Here is a 25,654-nt window from a genome sequence, read left to right as displayed (position 1 = left end):
CTGCCTATCCATGTGAGAGTCTTTATTGAAGACTGATCCCTTCAGTAGGTCCTATGATTGAGTGTAGTCTGGCCCAGGAGTGTGAAGGTGAACGGAAAGGCACTGGAGCAACGAACCGCCCTTGCTGTCTCTGCCTGGCCGGTTCCCCTCTTTCCACTGGGATTCTCTGCCTCTAACCCTATTACAGGGGCTGAGTCACTGGCTTACTGGTGCTCTTCCATGCCGTCCCTAGGAGGGGTGCGTCACTTGAGTGGGTTGAGTCACTGACGTGAAATTCCTGCCCGGGTTGGCGCCCCCCCTTGGGTTTGTGCCGTGGGGGAGATCTTCTTGGGCTATACTTGGCCTTGTCTCAGGATGGTAAGTTGGTGGTTGAAGATGTCCCTCTAGTGGTGTGGGGGCTGTGCTTTGGCAAAGTTGGTGGGGTTTTATCCTGCCTGTTTGGCCCTGTCCGGGGGTATCGTCATACGGGGCCACTGTGTCTCCCGACCCCACCTGTCAGCCTCCAGTATTTATGTTGCAATAGTTCATGTGTCGGGGGGCTAGGAATGGTCTGTAATATCTGGAGTATTTCTCCTGTTTTATCCGGCGTCCTGTGTGAATTGAAATATGCTCTCTCTAATTCCTTCTTTCTCTTTCTCTCTCAGAGGACCTGAGCCCTAGGACCATGCCTGATGACTACCTGGCCTGATGACTCCTTGCTGTCCCCAGTCCACCTGGTCGTGCTGCTGATCCAGTTTCAACTGTTCTGCCTGCAGCTATGGAACCCTGACCTGTTCAACGGATGTGCTACCTGTCCCAGACCTGCTGTTTTCAACTCTAGAGACAGCAGGAGCGGTAGAGATACTCTGAATGATTGGCTATGAAAAGCCAACTGACATTTACTCCTGAGGTGCTGACCTGTTACACCCTCTACAACCACTGTGATTATTATTATTTGACCCTGCTTGTCAACATTTGAACATCTTGGCCATGTTCTGTTATATTCTCCACCCGGCACAGCCAGAAGAGACCACCCTTCATAGCCTGGATCCTTTCTAGGATTCTTCCTAGGTTCCGGCCTTTCTAGGGAGTTTTTCCTAGCCACCGTGCTTCTACACCTGCATTGCTTGCTGTTTGGGGTTTTAGGCGGGGTTTCTGTACAGCACATTATGACATCAGCTGATGTAAGAAGGGCTTTATAAATACATTTGATTGAATGAATTTGATAATAGCTTGTCTAAATTCCTAGACTTAGAGGACATGTGCCTTTTATGTGATAAAGAAGGGGAACTATTATGCAATTTTTTTATGAGTGTGACTCTGTGAAGTTATTTTGGATATGTTCAGTAATGTGGGGTTCTAGCTCAGTTGAGTATTGAATGCTGTTGCTTTAAGAATTTATCACGTGTGCAGAATGTGTGCAGAATGTATGCATGGATGTGGTCCTACTAATCCTATGTGGCCCTACTAGGTCCTACTAATCACTCCAAACAACCACAAACGGGTACCTTACAACCACAAACAACCACAAACAGATACCCAAATCACCTTAAACAACTACAAACAACCCCAAAAAACAACAAACAATAGTGACGGTCATCAAAATTGTTAAAAGGTTTTAAAAACAATTCTAATAAATGCAATAGTTAGACAATGGATGAAGATGCTGCAAACATACTTTTTAAAATCCATCAGGTATTGACTGAATTATACAGATGTAGGATCTTAGTTTGAGCCAGTTTGCTACAGCAGGAAAATAATCCTACAGCAATAGGAGATGCCAATTAATGTGTGGATTATATTTAAAGGCCATTTTTTGTAGGGGTTGATATTTTGTGTGAGGGCAAATCAAGTCTGACATTTTAAAGTGGGAATTACAAACTTTAGAAGCCTTTTTAAATCTCAAATACGAGTTTGCACTTCCTTTTGTGCAGAAGAATTCTGGCACAATATTGGAGTTTCCTTCCCTACACTAGTCACTGTAGCCTAATCAATGGAATCGTCTGGGTAGTGGCTGGTAGAATAGCAGATCCACTGTTTCGTTACACTCAGAAGGACAGAACTGCTGAGGAAGGATCTGGTTAGAAATGCCAGATAATCAAGAAGACTTGTGAAATTACAGCTTTTCTTTTTATCGCTTTGGTACTATTTTCACTTATATGTGGTACATTTTCACAACTCTTAGTGCAAAACTACAAACTGGTCACACATGTAACACCGCCAGTCTTTCATTCATTGTTCATTCATGTGGATTGTAAACATCTCTCACCACACAACCATTTATTCAAAATATATGTTTAGTGTGAAATGTAATGAGAACATTGGTTTAATCACCAAAACACAACATAATTATATTTTCAATGTAACTGTTTTAATATCTAATCTAATATCCAATCACCTGCCTTTTGAAGAGGCACCAGGTATCTATGAAACACATTTACCTGGTGCCCTTTGAGAGAAACAACGACCGGGTGAAACAACTGCGGGCCGAGTATGTTCAGGTACAGCACTATATACTGTATTACTGTTATTATTTGATGTACATGCTACTTCACAATATCAAAATATATTTTTAGAGGGTGATGGTGCTTGATGCTGCTGTGAACCAAGTATATCTTTGTTGATGAAGCGGGCTTCAACCTGGCCAAAAGTTGGTGCTGTGGGCGGAACCTCATCGGCCATCAGGCGACCGTCCAAGTGCCTGGACAACGTGGGGGAAACATCTCCATATGCGCCCTATCTCTGAAGATGGTGTGTTAGGACGTAGGCCATTACTTGGATCCTACAACGCTGCACACCTCAATGTGTTTCTCAATTAAATTAAGCAGGCCTGTCAAGGTGAAGGGGTCACCTATGTCATTCTGTGGGACAATGCCAGGTTCCACCATGCAGAGGTGGTTCAGGCATGGTTTCGGGCCCATCGCCGATTCATGACCCTATACCTGCCACCATACTCTCCTTTCAGCATGGAGGTGGAAGGTGTACGATCGCCATCCCCATGAGTGTGCCACCCTCCTTCTGGCCATGGACGAGGCATGCAATGACATCAATGCAGACCATTGTCAAGCTTGGATTCGCCATGCCGAAAGGTTTCTCCCACGGTGCATGAACAATGAGCACATTCACTGTGATGTGGATGAGAATGTATGGCCCAATTAGCCAGACAGGCTTGATGCCAATGAATGCCTACTAAATGTTGTTTTGTTTTCATTCTCATTTAATTTGTTTAATTACATTTCTTACATTTGATTACAGACAGTACACCTCTGTTGCAATTATATCGGAACAATTTAAAAAATCTAAATTTGCATGAATGAATGTACAGGATGTCTTCACTGATCACATCTTTGATTACACATTGGATATATATGGGAATTATAGATGTTCTGTCAATTGTGTTGGGTAATGTAAGTGCATTGCCTAATGTGAAAACTGTGTAATCTACTGTAGTGTATTTACAGTACTGTAGCATATTACTTCCTGCACTTCTAAGGGCGATTTGAAACACGTACTGTATCTTACATTGTTTGCTATTGGATTAACTGGTAAATATCTCATCTTTTTTCTAACTGTCCACACTCAATTTTACATGTGACCCATATCAGATTTGCACGTTCAGGATGTGGCATCTGTAGTAGCACACAGATGCAATGCTCATTTCCTGTCACTGTTCCTTAAAATGTTTGGGATGGTTGTCATGGTAATGGCAGGTCATGTACAAATACTTCAGAGCAAAACAAATCTGATTTTTGAGCTTCCAGACTGAGGTCACATGTGGAGCCGAATTGTTTCAGGATGAGATCCAAAGAATTGGCAAAAGATAGAGGGGGAGAGGAATCAGCTAACTTCCTACATTTCAACACATTTTGCCATGGTGCGGAGACAACATTTTGCAGTTTTATAATGCTATTCTACACATTTTGTCATGAGGCTGAAAGAAAATGTTGCAGTTTTAAAGCTAATTTCCTGCAATTCTAAACTTTTTCTTCTCACATGCTATCTAGGGGCCCCCGACCTCCAAGTCTGTCCGTACCTGCCTGTGTGTGTGACTGTGTGCCTGTGTGTGTGTGTGTCAGATGTGGATATTTTGGGTTATTTTGTGCCCCAGTGCAATTTCAGGAAGTATGAATGACAACCAGGCAAGTTTCACAATGAACAATACTTGATTTGGAAAAGGGTAGAAGCACAAACTCTGACTCATTTCAGATTGACAAATGACATTTACTCCTTATTAGGCATCAGTCTCCAAGACAAATACAATGAAGCTTTTTTTCTACCTTTAGGTGTTTAAATGGTAAAACATTGGAGTGTGCAGACCTGGGGAACTTAATTGACTAAAGCCCGTATGTCACGTCCTGGCCTTAGTTATCTTTGTTTTCTTTATTATTTTGGTTAGCTCAGGGTGTGACATGTGGGATGTATGTGTTTGTCTGGTCTAGGGGTTTTTGTATGTTTATGGGGCTGTTTCCTTTCTAGGTAGTTTGGAGGTCTATGGTTGCCTAGATTGGTTCTCAATTAGAGGCAGCTATCTATCTTTGTCTCTGATTGGGAACCATATTTAGGCAGCCATATTCTGTGGGTATTTTGTGGGTGATTGTCTTCTGTCTTTGTGTCATTGCACCAGATAGGACTGTTTCGGTTTTCACATTTATTGTTTTGTATTTTGTAGTGTTCTCGTTGATCGTCTATATTAAAGATGTTGAACACTAACCACGCTGAATTTTGGTCCTCCTCTCCTTCAGCGGAAAAAAGCCGTTACACAGTAAATACGGATATGCCCCAAATGGCACCCTATTCCCTACATAATGCACTACTTTTAACCAGGGCCCATAATGCACTATATAGGGTATAGGGTGCCATTTGGATCACAGACATTGTGCACATGCCCTTTATGTCAGTAATGAAATGTAGATAAGATGTAGATGTTTCTTTAATATTGAAAATTGCAGCAAGTTTAGGAATGTTGTCAGGGGTTGTGGGATTTGGCTCAGAGGGCTAACACAGTTGCGGTGTGCAGGAAACCTAGGTTCAAACCTAGCTGGGTTCATTAGGAAGAAGGTAATATGGAAGGATACTTATTTAAAATGTGTAATGGAGACGTTGGCTTTGCAGCCTTTTGATATACCATTCAGTGTTCATCATAAAATAATAGTTGAACTAGATCTTATATTAAAAATCATATGTTTATTGTTGTGGTCCAGCCTTGAAGTGCAAATGTAGGCATGAATCAATCCATTAATCGATTAGGCTACATTTTTCTGTCTGTAATAAATTTATTATTGTGCAGTAATGATGAACATACACTACATACAATACAAAACAGAGACACTGTAAAGACATTCCAATAATAAACAGACCTCATACACATGATCACATGATTCTCCTTCTGTTTAAGATACGGGATACCAGCTGATACAGCACAGATATAGAGAACATTCTGAAATTAATGAATAGTCATGATTGGAAATGACAGCTCTGGACTAATGCCCAGATGTTGGTTACGTCTCCCCAAACGGATCCTTTACAGTCCTTTATTGAGAGGAAGGGAAGATTGACTGACAATAACAGAATCATTCATGCATTTTGTGTCTGCTCTGATAGGTGCTATGGCAGTCATATTTTCATTGTGATTTGAGCTGAATCAACAAAGCTGCCTCAGTGTCCCAAAAATGTATCAGGTCTCAGAATCTGAAGAAAGGTTTGTTTTCTCTGACACTGTTGCATCAACGTTGACCAGTTTAGACTGTGAGGCAGTGTTACTCCACCTCCTTTTGACACAAATGAAAATGCCCAATAGAATAACAACCAGCAGCATCACCAGTAGAACTGAGAGGGTGGATAGGTGAACTCTCTCTGCCCCAGACTCCCAACTGACATCCAGCTTGTTGTCCAGACTGAGGTGAGAGGCAGTACAGGTGTAGTTGTGTCTCTTCTTTAGCTCCTCAGTACTGACCTCCAGACTCTTCCTCAGCTGGTAGGTCCCATCTCCACTAGGCAGAACCTCCCCCCCTGTCAGCTCCTGTTCTGCCACTGGCTGGCCGTCTCTCAGCAGGGTCATGTTGATGTGGCGGGGGTAGAAACCAAACGCCAAGCAGCTCACCTGAAACCCTCCAGAAACCTCTTTCTTTATCAACCTGAGTCTGGGAGGAACTTTACGCATCACAACGTTCCTCTCTCTCTTCAGGATTGTCTTCAGTGTTTTGATGCAAATGGGAAGTAAAACGTTCTCATAAAGAATTTTTTCCTGTGCTTGCCTTATTCCATCCCATCCTTGCAGTAGTTGACCAGCATCATATGTAAAATGTGTCAGGTTGTAATATATTGCATGATCTACAAAAACTGCATTGAAAGTGTTCTTTGTCATGATCAGGGCTGGTTCTCCATTGTCAAACATCTCACAGCCAGCCATTCTTTGCTGAACTTGAACACCTTCCGTGAGATTCAAGTGGTGCTTTAGGTGGAAGTATCTCTCCTTCATGTGGTTGTACATAATTCCAAATACAAAATCTCCGTTCTTATCTTCGTCATCATTTATTTTGTCTGAGGTGTTATGACCCCTGTAGATGAAGTGTTTCATGTTGGAGTCCAAGTAAGTCACTTGAACATCATCCAACATCACCACAACCGTAAACTCAGGGAAAGGCGTCTCTCCGCTTATATATGTTGCAAGTGCCCACAGAGAATGTGATCCTGAACCTGGGAGAGCAGTTAAAGTAAAATGAGTTATGAACATTTTATATTTTATAACATAAAACAATCATTAATTGAGGTAAGAGTAAACAGTCCATCTTACCTGACTTGACTATGGTGCAAAAGGAAAGAACAAACAAAAAGACAGACAGTTTGCCCATGATTTAGAAAATGTAGCCTCGCGTAGCAAGTTTCTAAGCTCTCAAGTGTGTCTGACAGACTTCCCCTTTCTTTTAGCTATGAATAACAATGTGCTACACAGTTGGTTATGTAGCTTTTTGGGAGACAATACCAAATTCACGTAGAAATGTACGTTATAGATCTGTCATTCTCAATGAAAGCAAGTCTGAGAAGCGGTATATATGTTCTATTTCTGATATTTCTATGCTCCCTTTTATTAAAGCACGACTGCCCCTGAAATATCACTTCTCGTTTAGAAAATGTCCTGTGTGGCATCGATATGAGACAGAAACATTTATTCTAGTGTCAATATTGACTACAAAGTGTAAATAGGATAACTTTGGTCATAAAGTCAGTCTCGTCCAAAATGGAGATTTGCGACATTATAGGAAAAAAGTGTATGTCACTGGAATTACTAAAGCCAATGATAATGATGCATCCCAAATGGCACCCTATTGTCTATATAGTGCACTTCTTTTGACCAGGGCCCATAGTGAACCATGTAGGGAATAGGGTGCCATTTGGAACATATCCTCTGAGCACCTGCCCTTTACATAATTAATAGAATGTAGGTTAGATGAAGATGTTTATGGCTTTTACATGGAAAAATGCACCAAGCAGGTTTAGGGAATCTAATATGGCCAGTGGTCCTAGGCTTTAGCTCAGAGGGCTAACACAGTATTGTGATGTGCATCAGACCTAGCTGATCTCATTAGGAAGCAGGTAACATGGAGGGATACTTATTTCAAATGTGGAATAGAGACATTGGATTTGCAGCTTTTTGATGTATCATTGGGTGTCCAATACAAAATAACAGTTAATTAAAACAGACCTTATATTCAAAAGTTATGTTTTATGTTGTGGTCCAGCCTCGGAGTGGAAATGTAGGCCTGAATATTTGACTGGGTAAAAGTAGCACTAAAAAAATGATGTTTAGAATGAGCGGTGTGCACATTGTAAAATAGAAAATGACTTTTCATGGCCCTGAACATGATCATGATCATTCATTCCCCAATAAAGGATTCCTTTCATAAAACAGTTTAATTGTTTATAATGCATATAACATTCACCTTAGTTTAATACTCATGACAGTCTTAAACTGGAGTGAAACAGAGTCAGATTTCTTCCTTCCACAGGGAGAAACTAGTTCCTGAGAGAAGTTACAGTATACTTGACATTGCTTTATTACATTCATTAATGTTGTAGTTAACATGAATCAATGCAGTAATACATTATTCAACATGTTATTGTCTGTAATAAAGGTATTACTGTACATCCTGGGGGTAACACACACTACATACAATACAACACAGAGACACTGTAAAGACATTACAATAACAAACAGACCTCATACACATGATCACATGATCTCCTTCTGGTTAAGATACTGGATATCAGCTGATACAGAACAGATTTTGAGTACATACTGAAATTAATGAATAGTCATGATTAGAAATGACAGATTACATTAGAGAAATAACTACCAGATTACAATTGTTAATGCTCAGGATGCCAAACCAGCCTATAAAATATATAAATGCAGATCTAGACTAACGCCCAGATGTTGGTTATTGTCAACAGTCTCCCCAAACGGATCCTTTACAGTCCTTTGTTGAGGGGAAGGGAAGTTTGTCTGACAATAACAGAACCATTCACACATTTTGTGCCTGTTTCCCTGTTGCAGGAAATGTAAAACATGTAGGATTTTTCCTGTTGCTGCAGTGTTGTTTTCCTGCTGTCGTGTACTGGCTCAAATTAAGATCCTACATCTGTAATACTGCAATAATAATACAAATTATAATAGTGTGGGTAGTCCTATTTTGTGAATTTAGCTGAATTGTTCTGAAAAGTTCTGTCCCAACATTTGATTAAATCTCAGAATCTGAAGACAGGATCATTTCCTCTGACACTGTTGCATCAACGTTGACCAGTTTAGACTGTGAGGCAGTGTTACTCCACCTCCTTTTAACACAAATGAAAATGCCCAATAGAATAACAACCAGCAGCATCACCAGTAGAACTGAGAGGGTGGATAGGTGAACTCTCTCTGCCCCAGACTCCCAACTGACATCCAGCTTGTTGTCCAGACTGAGGTGAGAGGCAGTACAGGTGTAGTTGTGTCTCTTCTTTAGCTCTTCAGTACTGACCTCCAGACTCTTCCTCAGCTGGTAGGTCCCATCTCCACTAGGCAGCACCTCCCCCCCTGTCAGCTCCTGTTCTGCCACTGGCTGGCCGTCTCTCAGCAGGGTCATGTTGATGTGGCGGGGGTAGAAACCAAACACCAGACAGCTCACCTGAAACCCTCCAGAAACCTCTTTCTATATCAACCTGAGTCTGGGAGGAACTTTACGCATCACAACGTTCTTCTCTCTCTTCAGGAATCTCTTCAGTGATTTTCTACAAATAGGAAGGTAAACATTCTCATAAAGTGTTCTTTCATATGCTTGCCTTATCCCATCCCATCCTAGTAGTAGTTTCCCAGCATCGTATGTAAAATGTGTCATGTTGTAATATAATGTTTGATCTGTATAAATGGCATTGAACACACCCTTAAACATGACCAAGACTGGTTCTCCATTGTCCAACATCTCACAGCCAGTTAATTTTTGCTGAACTTGAACACCTTCTGTGAGATTAAAGTGGTGCTTCAGTTCAACTGATCTGTCTTTCATGCTCTGGTATATTACTCCAAATACATGAGCTCCGTCCTGAGCTTCATCGTCCTTGTTTTTTTCTGTGATATGTTGTCCCCTGTAGACAGACTGTTTGTCATTGGAGTCATAGTAAGCCACTTGAACATCATCCAACATCACCACAACCGTAAACTCAGGGAAAGGCGTCTCTCCGGTGATGTAGGTTGCAAGTGCCCACAGAGAATGTGATCCTGAACCTGGGAGAGAAGTGAAATTATACACAATTGTGGACATTTGACATTTTATAAGATAAAATGGAAACATAGATTAGCCAAATTGTTTTACCTGAGCATAACCCACTAATTAGCCTAAGCTGTTATTTTTTATTTTGTTGTAATGGAGGACTGATTGGGCTCATTGCTTCTCGTTGAGAAAGAAAAACGAGATGGTAATTTTCCATTAAGAAAATAAAAGCCCCACTGGTGTCTTCTTAAATGAAACTAGTTTATGACGTATGGAGCACAATACCACAGGGGAGTTTAGAAGGGAGGAACTCTAACGTTCACTCCAAAGGTTGGGATCCACAGCTGTTGTTGGAGCGCATTTTCACTGGCTGTCTACTGGGGCATATTCTCACATTTCAGTTGACTGCATTCAGTTGTGCAACTGACTAGAGCTGCGTTTCAAACTCATAAAAGACACCCTTGTCCACTTACCCTCGCCTTATGCCCTTGGGGGAATCCCCGCAGCCATATTTGTCGTCGGTCCAAGCGATTAGCCAAGCAAGGGACGTTTGCAACATAAGCCCCTCAGCCCTCGTTTTTAATGGAGTTTGCGAGTGTACAATTGTGTTCACTTTGAGGCCTTTATAAACCCCATAATTCAATTCACGATGTTTGTACATCTGCTAAGAAAAGTCAGCAAAAACGTAAAACCTCAACGTCAATATGGAGTCAACATACAAATGTAAGTAAAAACAAATGTAAATAAGTCAGAAATTGTGCTACTAATGAACATGACGGCACAAACACATCTCGTAAAAGTAATGATGTTTTTTTTCGGTCAGCTTTTGGAAATTGGAGAAATAACGTTAGTTAGCTAATTAATTTGATAGCGATCATACATTAGGCATAATAATAATTATTATATAATTAATAATTATATAGTAAATTTAAGTAGACATAAAATCATAATTGACTGTAGCGCATATAAAGCACCCACAAGCTACATGTGGCTGAAAACACAACATGGGATGAACGAGTGACGAATTTCCGAGCAAGGGAGGAGGGAATGACTTTTAAATGGACTTGCCCAGAAATTCGTCACTCATTCATCCCGCGATGATTGCCCCTTGCCCTGCAAGTGTATACCCGTCAGAAGTCATGAGACGTCATCAGAAGTGTCCACTTAATTTGAGGGCACAGGGGGATAGGCCGTGTCTTTCAAGTGTTTGGAATGCAGCCAAGAAGATATAGAGAGCAGCAGTGTGATTCGCATCATCAATGCGCCATTTAGCCTAGATATCAATTATAAATTATATCAGTATAGTCGGCACACTACTCCCCAACCCTGTAAACAGTTATGGACATTTTACATTGTCTGACATAATAAATCATTAAATGAGTAAGCGACAAAGTTAAACCCTTACCTGCGTTGACAATGGTGTAAAATGAAAAAACAAACAAAAAGACAGACAGTTTGCCCGTGATTTTGATAGTGTAGCCTCGCATAGCAAAAAGTGAGTCTGTCAGACTTTCCCTTCCACTTAGCCGATTGCATAGCAAGAATTGAGTCTGTCAGACTTTCTCTTTCACTTAGCCAACTGCCAATGGCGACCCGTCATTCAGGGCAGGTGGGGCAGAGCAATAGGCTTACCTGTTTTGCATGTTCTTTTGGCATTAATGTCCCATATCAGTGTCACATATCAGTTTGCAAACAATGTAAAAAAATATATATTTTAAATATAGAAATATAGGCTTGCCTGTATAAATATATATAAAAATATATAACAAATTCTTATTTTCAACGACGGCCTAGGAACAGTGGGTTAACTGCCTTGTTCAGGGGCAGAACAACAGATTTTTACCTTGTCAGCTCGGGGATTCGATCTTGCAACCTTTCAGTTACTAGTCCAACGTTCTAACCACTAGGGTACATCACAGAGCATTGCGCCGTGATTGGCTCAGTGTTCTGTCACTCATGGGGACACTACGTCACCGAAAAGTCTTAAGGGTAGACCTCGAAAACTTTAGCCCCTTGGATGCTACCATAGAGTTACATTAGATGTGCCCATCCAAGAAGGCTCAAGGTCATTGGCCACAGATAAAATGACGTCAAATCACGTTATATCTACAGTAGCTTTGATTGGACTGATCATGTCAACATCATACTTTCAAAATCTTAGCTAGTAGTCAACATGAATCAAGTCGACAATCTACTGGCAAATCCTTTTTAATCCTTGTCATATGAAGAGAATTAATGAAGAGAAATTATAGATAAAGCGTATCGGTGCTCATCGGCCATTGTACATAAACATTACACAAGTTTGAAATCTCTAATTCAACCATGAGTGGTTTGGAAGAAATCAGTGACAGTGGATGTGTGGTCCCAAATCTGGGATTAAGTTCTTTCCCAATTTTAAAATGATGAACATTCAACATTGGCCATGCTGTCAAAACAACTGTTAACTCGGAACTGCGAAAACCTGACTTCAGTGAGTTCAAGACAACTGGGAATAAATGAGCTAAGACTGCGAAAATACGTTTTGAACGGTCATCCAACTTGGAATTGTAAATCTGGCCTCTTTCTAGAGCTACGACCTGAAGATCAATGACGTCATCATGATTCAACATAGTTTTTTTTCAGAGTTCCCAGTTGTCTTGAAAGCATCATCAATCCAGAGAATGTCGGACTTTGATGACAACATTTGCCCACGAAGGGCCGCCGCGCCACCTTCCTGTTCAAGTGAGAACAGCAAAGCAAGGTGAGTCCAAAAATGCATTTTATGGTGCTGCATAAATGATGTAATATGTCAGGGATATATGTATACTGTCGCTAAGAAAGTAATACTAAGTGTATGTTGTGTAGTAAGATGTTAGTAGGCCATGTGCCTCACCCTAATCATTTGGTCTATTTATCCCTCTTAATTTTGCCTACTGTTCTGACTTGGTGGTGCACATCTAGCCTATAACCTGTTTTAGAGAAATGTAATCATTGAATATTGTAAAAGCTTTCATTGTCTGCTTATTTATCATACGGTTCTGACTTGGTGTAGAGGGAGAACACTGTAAGAACCGCCCATGTTCTGAATTCTGTCACAATACATTTCAAAATTGCTGAACAAATAGTTATATTGATTACGTACGTCCTAGCTCGCTCATTAATGTCCTAATCAAAATGACGGATTGCCTCTTATTCGCTTGTCATCCCCTTATGCCATAGTTTGTACATCTCAATACTTATTAGAAACCATATTTGTTTAAACAAGTCAGCCGTATCAGCTATGTTTTTTAAAATCAAGTAAATGAGGCTGAATTAACTGCTTTGCTGCCGGATAAGGCTCCGCTGATGGCCAGGTGTAGCAATGGTAAGATGTTGAGACTGCTGTTGGGACAGCTTTATGGAGGCCCTAACTGTTTGTAGGCACCGTTTGTCACCGTTATAGTTTAATTCATGTATTGTTAAGTGTTGTGTTGTGTAGTGGCATTGCTGGCATGCATCACACTTATTATTATTTTTGCCCCATCAAGATTTACATGCTAAAATCGCCACTGCCAACTGCATAGCAAGAAGTGAGTCTGAAAGACTTTCCCTTTCACTTAGCCAACTGAGTAGCATATTTTTTGTGTAGAGCTTGCATGCTTGTTGTCAAAGATATTTATAACTAACCCATGATTGTTTATTTGTGTCTTCTTCTTCTATGGTATATTGATGATCACAATTGAATGTGCATTCCGCCACCTACAATACAGGATGAAAACAGGATTCCCCAAAAAAACTGAACTACCAAAAAACTACCCAAAAATAAATAAACTAAACAACTTTTCTGTTAAAATAAATATATGAAACAGATCTGATCCCTACACAGGATCAAGGGGTACCTGGGAGGACGGGTCTTCCGGCTCCAGTACCCCTTGTAAGTCTACAGATGTAAAATCCTTGAGTCCCAAAAACTTTTCTGCCTCAGCCACAATAATGTCAATTCTCTTCAACTTCTTTGAGACTTGTGCTGTACAGTATATAACTGTGGCAATGAACGCAACAAAGTCCACCTTTTAACACAAAGGGTATCTTTTGTCTGACAGCAAACATTTACTACAGGCTGTATTCTATCCAATACCATATCTTCACTAGCATCTGACAGTGAATCTCAACACAGGAGATTTGGTTGACCAAACTTTTGCCACCTCTACCTCCTTCACCTTTCCAGGGCACTCCAGGAACTCAGGATCATGATCCCCACCACAACAAACACCGTCGTCCTTCTACACACCGTTCTCCTATATACTCTGTTCATCTACACACACTTGAAACACGGCAAAATCCTTCAAAGTTCTTACACTGCAGTGGTTTGGGAATGAAAGCTCTTACGGTGTGTCTTACACATAACCAGGCTTCACATGGGTAGGGATGTGCTGTTTATCTACAAACAACAGTACCGACTTTCTTCTTTTTCTCCATTCACCCAGCGGGTCAGACGCCGGGCACCAACCACACCAGGAATTCTCTTCATGTATTCAACCTGAACATCCGTCGTCACCCCTGAGATGACTCGTTTGAGGGGTGCTGTATTCCCAAGTTCAAAACACAAAACTTCTGTTGTCCGGATTCTTTTGAGACCCACTGCAATCTTCCTCTGCTCATCCGAAATACAATTTAACAAAATAAGACCACTCCTGGTCACTCTGACAGACTCCACATTTCCAAGCGCATACTTCACAATTTTTGACACCTCTAATGGGTTTCCCACATATGAATCCTTGCTCAATAAACGCATCCCAACAAGAAGCGATTCATTATAATTTACACACACATCCTCCACTACAATTTTAGACAATTTTCTTTTTGCTCCAGTTTTCGATACTACTGTAGTCCATTCAGAACATTCCTCTTCAGCAAATTTACTCCACACACTGCCTAAATCATACTCTACATCCACTTCCGCCATCTATCCTCCTCCGATCGTTCATCTGTGTTGTTTACAGTGGGAGCAAATGGAGCATACTGGCCAGAACAAGCAAAGCCAAGCACGAGCTAGCGAGATCCTATTGGCACGTTGTAGCATGTGTTTGCATATTTCCGTGAGGGAATGTCTCCTCCGTGAAGTGCGCATGGGCACAAGCTCAATTCAACCTTGCACTCCTAAACAACACAATTTTCTGAAACTTTGTCAAAGCGTCAAGTCTATAACATTTAATGCACTGTGTTTGTAACATATTCTAGTTTGGGGAACATAAAAATGTATTGAGATCAGATGTTTTATTGATGAGGAAATGTGCAGAATGTCAGCCCAGTTTCACCTAGTTCCATCCTCTCTCACTACCTGCAACTTTCTTCTTTTTCATGTAACTTTCTGGCAGGCTAGACGCTGTGTTGCATATTGCTGCCTTTCACAGGTTTTGGTGTGGATTGCACATTTTGGTCACAAAAAAGAAATAAAAATACAAGGAAAAGGGAAATAGGAAAATATTGAATTGCACCACCATCTAACCTGCAGTTATACAGTGTCCCCAAAACACCACCCCATCCCACCACTTTGGCCCTAAACGATCCTACACCAGGCCATCGGCCTGTTATGATGTAACCCATTCTCTCAACTCCCTGTAGATCTCTGCACTGATATCTCTCACATCCAAATACTTCTCTGCTGCTGTAACTACCACATCTATCTGCTGTGACGTCCGCTCCATCATTACAGTGCAGATGAGCCCAATGGCTATAAACTCAAGAAATCCAACCTTACTGAAACTCATCCTCTCAGGATCTCTCTCTTCAGGCCTACTCACAGGGAATCAGCCAGTCAACTCACTCACCCTTGGTCTATCCTCTGCTCTCTTCACTGCCTCAGCATAGGACACATTCTGTCCCACTCAAACTCTGGCAATCTCAACCTGACTCTCTCACTTCAGGTCCTCATCTGCATGAGCACCCCCACAGTTGACACACAGATTTTTCTCTTTCGCAAACTGTACACTCCCTCTGACTATGCCCTCCTGGACATTTCTCACAGCGTGGTGATCTCCCTTCTACACACTGCTGCAACACGTATGAATCCTTGACACGTAAAACATCAGTGGATTATAAACATAGGCCCTCACAGAATAGCAAATATAACCTAACCTGACCTTATAAGGTAAAAACTGTCAAAGCTCAGCCCCACTTTACAAAACTTTCACTGAATCGACCATTCCCAGTTTGTCCTTTAACCAGCGCGACACAACGTGTGGGTCGGTGTGGGTCGGCCAAAAGTATTACTCCTACCGGTCCAAAATCATCTCTGGTAGAATTCTCAGGACAAACGTTGGAACTCTCCAATACACCTGTCGCTGCAGGTAGGCCCCCTTGATCCTGGGCTGGTTCAAGGAGAGCATGAAGACCAATAAGTCATATTTGTTGGTGTGTATTAGGAAGACGAAGGTATATAATCAAGAGGCAGGAGATGAATCTCTGATCTTAACGGTACCATTCTTTCCCTTTCTTGTCATAGCGCCTCCTTCCGGTCTCCGACCCACAGCTGGACTTGCTCTCACTACCATATTTGGTGCTGAGAAAACGTTCTTCTTCTTCTATGGTATTATGGCGGTCTGCAAACAAACGTTAGAAGTGTATCTTCTTCTTTGAGGTTTTATGGCAGACCTACTGCTCTATTGCCGACACCTACTGTACGGGGTGGGGAAACAAAAATGTTCCATTGTGGGAAAGTTAGGGGAAAACACAGACATCATACAAAATTAAAATTAAAATAAAAACATCCCACTTCAGTCACAATTCATATCAAATCCCTACACCGGCTCGGGGGCCTTCATCGACAGGATTCCTTGTAGTGCCTCTGTGGAAAGTCCATGAGTCCCAAAAAACTTTCAGCCGCACACAACGGTGCCTATTTTCTCAGATTCCCTCTCTGTTTGCGCTGTGCAGTTGATAACCAATGCAACAAAACACTACCATGTCCACCTTCTTTACATGCAACAGGTCAGGATCCCTCTGTTGACAAGAAACATTCTCTGGTGTCTCTTCTCCTACTACCATTACTTCTTCAACTTCACTCCTTTCTTCCACTCTTCTCACCACCTCAGGACAGGAGACATGCTGGACAACCCTTATTCTCACCACCTCAGGATAGGAGACATGCTGGACAACCCTTATTCTCACCACCTCAGGACAGGAGACATGCTGGACAACCCTTATTCTCACCACCTCAGGATAGGAGACATGCTGGACAACCCTTATTCTCACCACCTCAGGATAGGAGACATGCTGGACAACCCTTATTCTCACCACCTCAGGACAGGAGACATGCTGGACAACCCTTATTCTCACCACCTCAGGATAGGAGACATGCTGGACAGCCCTTATTCTCACCACCTCAGGATAGGAGACATGCTGGACATGCTGGACCCTTATTCTCACCACCTCAGGACAGGAGACATGCTGGACAGCCCTTATTCACCACCTCAGGACAGGAGACATGCTGGACAGCCCTTATTCTCACCACCTCAGGACAGGAGACATGCTGGACAGCCCTTATTCTCACCACCTCAGGACAGGAGACATGCTGGACAGACCTTATTCTCACCACATCAGGACAGGAGACATGCTGGACAGCCCTTATTCTCACCACCTCAGGACAGGAGACATGCTGGACAGCCCTTATTCTCACCACCTCAGGACAGGAGACATGCTGGACAGCCCTTATTCACCACCTCAGGACAGGAGACATGCTGGACAGCCCTTATTCACCACCTCAGGACAGGAGACATGCTGGACAGCCCTTATTCTCACCACCTCAGGACAGGAGACATGCTGGACAGCCCTTATTCTCACCACCTCAGGACAGGAGACATGCTGGACAGACCTTATTCTCACCACATCAGGATAGGAGACATGCTGGACAGCCCTTATTCTCCCCACCTCAGGATAGGAGACATGCTGGACAGCCCTTATTCTCACCACCTCAGGATAGGAGACATGTTGGACAGCCCTTATTCTCACCACCTCAGGACAGGAGACATGCTGGACAGCCCTTATTCTCACCACCTCAGGACAGGAGACATGCTGGACAGCCCTTATTCTCACCACCTCAGGACAGGAGACATGCTGGACAGCCCTTATTCTCACCACCTCAGGACAGGAGACATGCTGGACAGCCCTTATTCTTGCCACTTCCGTCTCCTTCATCCTATCAGGACACTTCAGGAATTCAGGCTCATGTTCACCACCACAATTGCAGCATTTAGGCTCAGCTGGCATACGGTACTCCTCCCATCTACATACACTTGACACATGGCCAAATAATTTGCATTTATCACACTGTGCAGGTTTAGGCATGAAGGCTCTCACACGGTATCTTGTAAAACCCAAATACACCAGAGAAGGGAGAGACTCTTCTCCTTATATACTTCCATTAATTTTTTCAACTGGTACCGGGGAACCTACAGACAAATCTTGTGAGGCCTGTGGGCGTCCTCGAGCCAAACAACAGACATGTACATATTAGTGTGTAGTCCAAACGGTTTGGACGCTACAGACAGAAGTTGGCAGATCGGCTGTAGCGACTTCAGATGAGGGGGACAAACCTCATGGCTTGGTTTTTGCTCTGACATGCACTGTCAACGGAGGGACCTTATAGAGACAGGTGTGTGCATTTCCAAATCATCTCTAATCAATTGAATTTACCACAGGTGGACTCCAACCAAGTTGTGGAAACATCTCAAGGATGATCAATGGAAACAGGATGCACCTGGCCTCAATTTTGAGTCTCATAGCAAAGGGTCTGAATACTGTAAATAAGGTATTTCTGTTTTTTGTTTTTTTATCCAGTTGCACAAATGTCTAAAAACCTGTTTTTGCTTTGTCATTATCGAGTATTGTGTGTAGATGAATGAGGAAAAAAATGTATTTAATCCATTTAGAGTAAGGCTGTAATGTAACATAATGTGGAAAAGGTGAATGGGTCTGAATACTTTCCGAATGCACTGTACATATTAATCATTTGAGGCTCCACAGAGGAGGACCATCCTCCTCAGTGAATTTCATGGCAATAAAAATGTTTAAAACATTTAAAAAGTTACTAAATATAATCACGTCACAAAATAATTGACTAAAATACACTATTTTGCAATGAAGGTCTAGCGTAGTTTCAATAGCACTCTGTAGGGTAGCGCCATGGTGTAGCCAGAGGACAGCTAGCTTCCATCCTCCTCTGGGTACATTGACTTCTATACAAAACCTTGGAGGCTCATGCTTCTCACCCCCTTCCATAAACTTACACAATGATTGTGACAGCTTCCGGAGGACGTCCTCCAACCTATCAGAGCTCCTGCAGCATGAACTGACATGTTGTCCACCCAATCAAAACATCAGAGAATGAATCTAGTACTGAAAGCAAAAGCTACAGCTAGCTAGCACTGCAGCACATAAAATGTGGTGAGTAGTTGACTCAAGGAGAGAGCTCGACAATAGTTTAACAATTTTGAAAAAATGAATTTCTTACAAGGAGAAGCAAGAAAGATTGTATTTTTTTCACATTCAGTTTCACTTACTTAGCTAGCAAATGCATCTAGCTAGTTTAGTCTACTGAAACACCCTGCTCAAACAGAGGGATGCTATGTTACCTAGCTGGCTATGTCTATTGAACACAACACGGGAACTCTTCCAAGACAAGGTAAGCTTTTGGTTTTACTAATTTATTGCCACCGGGCCTGTGGTGTAAGTGCTAAACTGCTTACTGACTGTACACTGTAACATTAATGCATGATTGTAGCAGTTTACTAACATGTTAGTTCTATTAGCTATGTTGACTATGATGTTACTTTAGCTAATATGGTGACAACGGTGTAGGCTGTGTAGTGGTTATAATATGGTTTGGCTTGGAAAGGTTTTTGCGCCTGGTCACATACAGCTGATTCATTGTGCATTAAAGTCCACAAGCGAAGGGAAAAGGTGAGGGGAGGAGAGCGCATAGATACGAGAAGGACTACAACGTGGCTGCTATGAAAGGGAACTGTGTTTACACGTTATCAGGGGTATATTCATTCCGTTGATTATGTTGAAAAACGTTTTTTAAACAGAAGCGAACAGAACAAAATGGATAAACATACATTCATTTGTTCAATAGAAACTTTTGTTTGCTACTGTTGGACTGTTGGACTAGTGGTTACTCCCTCTATCAGCTAGATGCAGGCAAGAGTGTGCAAGGCACAGTCTGTCTATGTGTCACTGTCTGTCACCTCATTTTTCTCTCGACCTTTGTCCCCCCAGTTGTACATTTCATTCATAGGCTAGGTTGTAGCAACCTCATGATGGGTATAGGGAATATTTGAGTATCATGTAGTAGCCTAAACCTTTCACTTTTATATTGAACTGGGTGAATGGAATATGAATAACAGTCATCCAATATAATGTAATAGAAACAAGGCCATGCTCATGAAAAAAATGGTCCTCCCACATCGTAAATGGCACTGATATTAATATTAATATTTGTTTTAATATGATTTTTCAGGGGGTGCTGCAGCACCCATACTTCCTGCAGCTATGGAGACACTAAAGCCATTCCGAAAATAAACTGACCTCATACACATTATCACATGATTCTCCTTCTGGTTAAGATAGGGGCTCTCAGCTAATAGAGCACAGATTTAGAGTACATTGTGAAATTAATTAATAGTCATGATTAGAAATTATAGAATGCATAACACATATAACTACCAGATTACCTTTGTTAATGCTCAGGATGCCAAACCAGCATGTATAATAAACTCCACAAAAAAAGAAATGTCCCTTTTTCAGGACCCTGTCTTTCAAAGATAATTCATAAAATCCAAATAACTACACAGATCTTCATTGTAAAGGGTTTAAACACTGTTTCCCATGCTTGTTCAATGTACCATAAACAATTAATGAACAAGCACCTGTTGAACGGTCGTTAAGACACTAACAGCTTACAGACGGTAGGCAATTAAGATCACAGTTATGAACTTAGGACGCTAAGGAGGCCTTTCTACTGACTCTGAAAAACACCAAAAGAAAGATCCCCAGGATCCCTGCTCCTCTGAGTGAACGTGCCTTAGGCATGTTGCAAGGAGGCATGAGGACTGCAGATGTGGCCAGGGCAATAAATTGCTATGTCCGTACTGTGAGACGCCAAAGACAGCGCTACAGGGAGACAGGATGGACAGCTGATCGTCCTCGCAGTGGCACACGTGTAACAACACCTGCACGGGATCGGTACATCAGAACACCACACCTGCAGGACAGGTACAGGATGGCAACAACAACTGCCCGAGTTACACCAGGAACGCACAATCCCTCCATCAGTTCTCAGACTGTCGCAATAGGCTGAGATAGGCTGGACTGGAGGCTTGTAGGCCTGTTGTAAGGCTGGTCCTCACCAGACATCACTGGCAACAACGTTGCCTATGGGCACAATCCCACCGTCGCTGGACCAGACAGGACTGGCAGAAAGTGCTCTTCACTGACTAGACGCGGTTTTGTCTCACCAGGGGTGATGGTCGGATTCGCGTTTATCATCGAAGGAATGAGTGTTACGACGAGGCCTGTACTCTGGAGCGGGATTGATTTGGAGGTGGAGGGTCCGTCATGGTCTGGGGCGGTGTGTCACAGCATCATCGGACTGAGCTTGTTGTCATTGCAGGCAATCTCAACGCTGTGCGTTACAGGGAAGACATCCTCCTCCCTCATGTGGTACCCTTCCTGCAGGCTCATCCTGACATTACCTTCCAGCATGACAATGCCACCAGCCATACTGCTTGTTCTGTGCATGATATCCTGCAAGACAGGAATGTCAGTGTTCTGCCATGGCCAGCGAAGAGCCCGGATCTCAATCCCATTGAGCACGTCTGGGACCTGTTGGATCGGAGGGTGAGGGCTAGGACCATTCCCCCCAGAAACGTCCGGGAACTTGCAGTTGCCTTGGTGGAAGAGTGGGGTAACATCGCCCAGCAAGAACTGGCAAATCTGGTGCAGTCCATGAGGAGGAGATGCACTGCAGTACTTAATGCAGCTGGTGGCCACACCAGATACTGACTGTTACTTTTGATTTTGACCCCCCCTTTGTTCAGGGACATTTTATTCCATTTCTGTTGGTCACATGTCTGTGGAACTTTTTCAGTTTATGTTTCAGTTGTTGAATCTTATGTTCATACAATAATGTACACATGTTAAGTTTGCTGAAAATAAACACAGTTGACAGTGAGAGGACGTTTATTTTTTTGCTGAATTTATATAAATGCAGATTTGGACGAATGCCCAGATATTTATAGTTGTCAACAGTCTCCACAAACTGAACCTTTATAGTAATTTGTTGAGGGGCAGGGAAATCGACCGACAATAACAAAATCTTTTGCACATTTTGTGTCAGCAATACAGATGTAGGATCTTCATTTGATCACCCTGTTTCAGGGGAAGGTTTGAGGTTAAAAAGTATTCTGAAAGTTGAATTTTCCGCTTTGAAATTTCAGACTTCCTTGACGAAAACTGTATCAACCCCTTCAAAAGTAATCCACATAATAATTATCATTTGCTGTTGCTGCAGCATTGTTTTCCTGCTGTAGCAAACTGGCTCAAATTAAGATCCTTCATCTGTAATACTGCAATAACAATAATAATAATAATAGTGTGGGCAGTCATTTTATTGGTCTGAGAATCTGAAGACTCTGGTCTGAAGAATCTGAGAGGGTGGATAGGTGTAACCTCTCCCTAACAGAAAACAGTTTCATTGTTTATGATGCATATAACATTCACCTTAGATTAATCCTCATGACAGTCTTAAACTCGAGTGAAATAGAGGGTCAGATTTCTTCCTTCCAGAGTGATAAACAAGTTCCTGAGAGAAGTTAAGGTATATAATTAACATAAATTAATGACATAGTTAACATGAATCAATGGAGTAATAAATTATTCAACATGTTATTGTCTGTAATAAAGGTATTACTGTACAGCCTGGGGGTAACATACACTACATACAATACAACACAGAGACACTGTAAAGACATTACAATAACAAACAGACCTCATACACATGATCACATGATCTCCTTCTGGTTAAGATACTGGATATCAGCTAATACAGAACTTATATAGAGTGCATTGTGAAATTAATGAATAGTCATGATTAGAAATGACAAATTACATAATGAATTAACTACCATATTACCTTCATGCCCTGATATTTGTTTTTGTCAACAGTCTCCCCACACTGATCCTTTACAGTCCTTTGTTGAGGGGAAGGGAAGACTGACTGACAATAGCAGAATAATTCACACTTGCCTTCATAGGTGCTCTGGCAGTCAGTCATATTTTCATTGTGAATTGAGCTGAACTGACAAAGCTACATCAGTGTCCCAACATTTTATTAGGTCTCAGAATCTGAAGAAAGGTTCATTTCCTCTCACGCTTTTGCATCAATGTTGACAAGTTTCAGATGGGAGGCAGTGCATCTCCACCTCCTTTTGACACAAATGAAAATCCCCAATAGAATAAGAATCAGCAGCATCACCAGTAGAACTGAGAGGGTGGATAGGTGAACTCTCTCTGCCCCAGACTCCCAACTGACATCCAGCTTGTTGTCCAGACTGAGGTGAAAGGCAGTACAGGTGTAGTTGTGTCTCTTCTTTAGCTCCCCAGTACTGACCTCCAGACTCTTCCTCAGCTGGTAGGTCCCATCTCCACTAGGCAGCACCTCCCCCCCTGTCAGCTCCTGTTCTGCCACTGGCTGGCCGTCTCTCAGCAGGGTCAGGTTGATGTGGCGGGGGTAGAAACCAAACGCCAGACAGCTCACCTGAAACCCTCCAGAGACCTCTTTCTTTATCAACCTGAGTCTGGGAGGAACTTTACGCATCACAATGTTCTTCTCTCTCTTCAGGAATCTCTTCAGTGATTTGATGCAAATGGGAAGTAAAACGTTCTCAAATAGTGCTTTTTCATATGCTTGCCTTATCCCATAATATCCTACAAGTAGTGTCCCAGAATCGTATGTAAAATGTGTCATGCTGTTAAATATCGCATGATCTACAAAAATGCCATTAAAAGTCTCCTTAAACATGATCAGGGCTGGTTCACCATTGTCCAACATCTCACATCCAGACATTCTTTGCTGAACTTGAACTCCTTCCGTGAGATTCAAGTGGTGCTTTAGGTGGAAGGATCTCTCTTTCATGCTCTGGTATATAATTCCAAATACATAAGCTCCGTCCTGAGCTAGGTCATCATGTATTTTGTCTGAGGTGTTATGACCCCTGTAGATGAAGTGTTTCATGTTGGAGTCATAGTAAGCCACTTGAACATCATCCAACATCACCACAACCGTAAACTCAGGGAAAGGCGTCTCTCCGCTTATATATGTTGCAAGTGCCCACAGAGAATGTGATCCTGAACCTGGAGAGGAATGATATTATACAGTTATGGACATTTTACATTTTATAACATAACAAACCATTAAATGAGTTTGATAGTAAGTAAGTAGTCAAATCTACCTGCATTGCCAATGGTGTAAAACGAAATAAAAAACAAGACAGACAGTTTGCCCATTTGAGTGTTCACTATTTTCCAATAGCCTCGCGTAGCAGGTTTCTAGCTCTCAAGTGAGTCTGACAGACTTTTCCTTTCGCTTAGCAAAATAAGGTAAGGTACTTTAATGTTGTTGAACGAGTCAAACAAGTGGAGGAGGGAATTCAAACCGATATGCACTGAGAATGGAATGAGGAAGAGACTGTACAAGCAGAGGGAGTGTTGTTGCCGTGGCAAATATCAGCAGTGCATATACAGTGTTATGTTGAGGTGTGCATAGTGCAAATGCACAATGGTGCAGATCAGTATTTGAGGTCATTGATGACAAGGGGCAGTAATCAGCCCAATGCAAAGTCACTTATCTCTACGAGCCCGATGCTCAGTGGAGTATTGAATGTTGTCGCTTTAAAAGTGTCACTCCAGTCTACTTTTCACCTTATTTAACACCTGATTTACTTAACAAAAGGTACATCTCAATAATAGATCAAGGTAAGTTATGACATAACACAAGTGGGGGGTGGGCCTTTCCTCTTTTATTCTCTAATGCTCCTCTATTGTTCCTCAAGCTCGGGGGGAGGCTGATGACATCACAACTTCCCATCAGTCCAACTCCTTGAAGTTTGCAGATGTGTCAAAAAACACAATTTCTTCCCTCTTTAGTGTGTGGACTTTACTGTACTTATACTTGGGATTTCAATTTTCAACTCTGAAATTGTTGGAGGATGTCTTTCTTAAGAATGTACTGTATCTTGTGCCGTGTGTGTACAGATGTGTGAGGTTTACATAAGTTTGTACGAGTTGCTAACATGTGGATCTGAAGTGAAGACGTTCAGTTTAATTGCACAACAAGTGAGTTTGTAAAATGTATCTTGCCGCCACCGTCTCCAACCGTTTCTACCGGTCCCTGGAGATCTAAACTGTACCTTGCCACAGCACTGTGAACCGCAGCACATTGAAGCATATGATTGGTTTAGTTATGTAAGTGATCAAGATAAGAGGGGAACTGAATGGAGAGAGTGTCACGTTCTGACCTTAGTTCCTTTGTTATGTCTTTGTTTTAGTATGGTCAGGGCGTGAGTTGGGTGGGTTGTCTATGTTCTTTTTTCTATAATTTGGGATTTTCTGTGTTCGGCCTGGTATGGTTCTCAATCAGAGGCAGCTGTCAATCGTTGTCCCTGATTGAGAACCATACTTAGGTAGCCTGGTTTCACTTTTGAGTTGTGGGTGTTTATTTTCTGTTCTGTGTTTTGTTGCACCGTTCAGGACTGTTCTTTTGTCGTGTATTGTTGTTGTTTCAGTATTCATTCTTTATTAAATTACAATGAATATTTACCCACACTGCACCTTGGTCCTCTCTTTCTCCTGACGACAACCCTTACAGAGAGAGAGAGAGAGAATTGTAAAAAGAGCAGCACAGTAGCGCTGTT

The 25,654-nt window shown here is 42.0% G+C and overlaps 2 protein-coding genes and 1 pseudogene across 2 annotated transcripts; all 3 read right to left on the bottom strand.

The window, feature by feature from the left end:
* Positions 1 to 5,232: 5,232 nt before the first annotated feature.
* Positions 5,233 to 6,904, bottom strand: LOC112240264 (major histocompatibility complex class I-related gene protein-like). Its single transcript, XM_042316163.1, has 2 exons — positions 6,773 to 6,904; positions 5,233 to 6,675 (listed from the first exon to the last, which is right to left on the bottom strand). The coding sequence occupies exons 1-2, from the start codon at positions 6,828 to 6,830 to the stop codon at positions 5,654 to 5,656; spliced, it is 1,080 nt and encodes a 359-aa protein (XP_042172097.1). The 5' UTR covers positions 6,831 to 6,904; the 3' UTR covers positions 5,233 to 5,653.
* A 973-nt stretch (positions 6,905 to 7,877) lies between these two features.
* Positions 7,878 to 11,387, bottom strand: LOC112240252 (annotated as a pseudogene).
* A 10,518-nt stretch (positions 11,388 to 21,905) lies between these two features.
* LOC112240754 (major histocompatibility complex class I-related gene protein) lies at positions 21,906 to 24,351 on the bottom strand. Its single transcript, XM_024408999.2, has 2 exons — positions 24,194 to 24,351; positions 21,906 to 24,095 (listed from the first exon to the last, which is right to left on the bottom strand). Exons 1-2 carry the CDS (start codon positions 24,246 to 24,248, stop codon positions 23,110 to 23,112), a joined length of 1,041 nt encoding a protein of 346 aa, XP_024264767.2. The 5' UTR covers positions 24,249 to 24,351; the 3' UTR covers positions 21,906 to 23,109.
* Between the last annotated feature and the right edge of the window lie 1,303 nt (positions 24,352 to 25,654).

The sequence above is a fragment of the Oncorhynchus tshawytscha genome, unplaced genomic scaffold (assembly GCF_018296145.1).
Source record: "Oncorhynchus tshawytscha isolate Ot180627B unplaced genomic scaffold, Otsh_v2.0 Un_contig_6529_pilon_pilon, whole genome shotgun sequence".
Taxonomy (NCBI): domain Eukaryota; kingdom Metazoa; phylum Chordata; class Actinopteri; order Salmoniformes; family Salmonidae; genus Oncorhynchus; species Oncorhynchus tshawytscha.
This window is presented reverse-complemented; position numbering and strand designations above follow the sequence as displayed.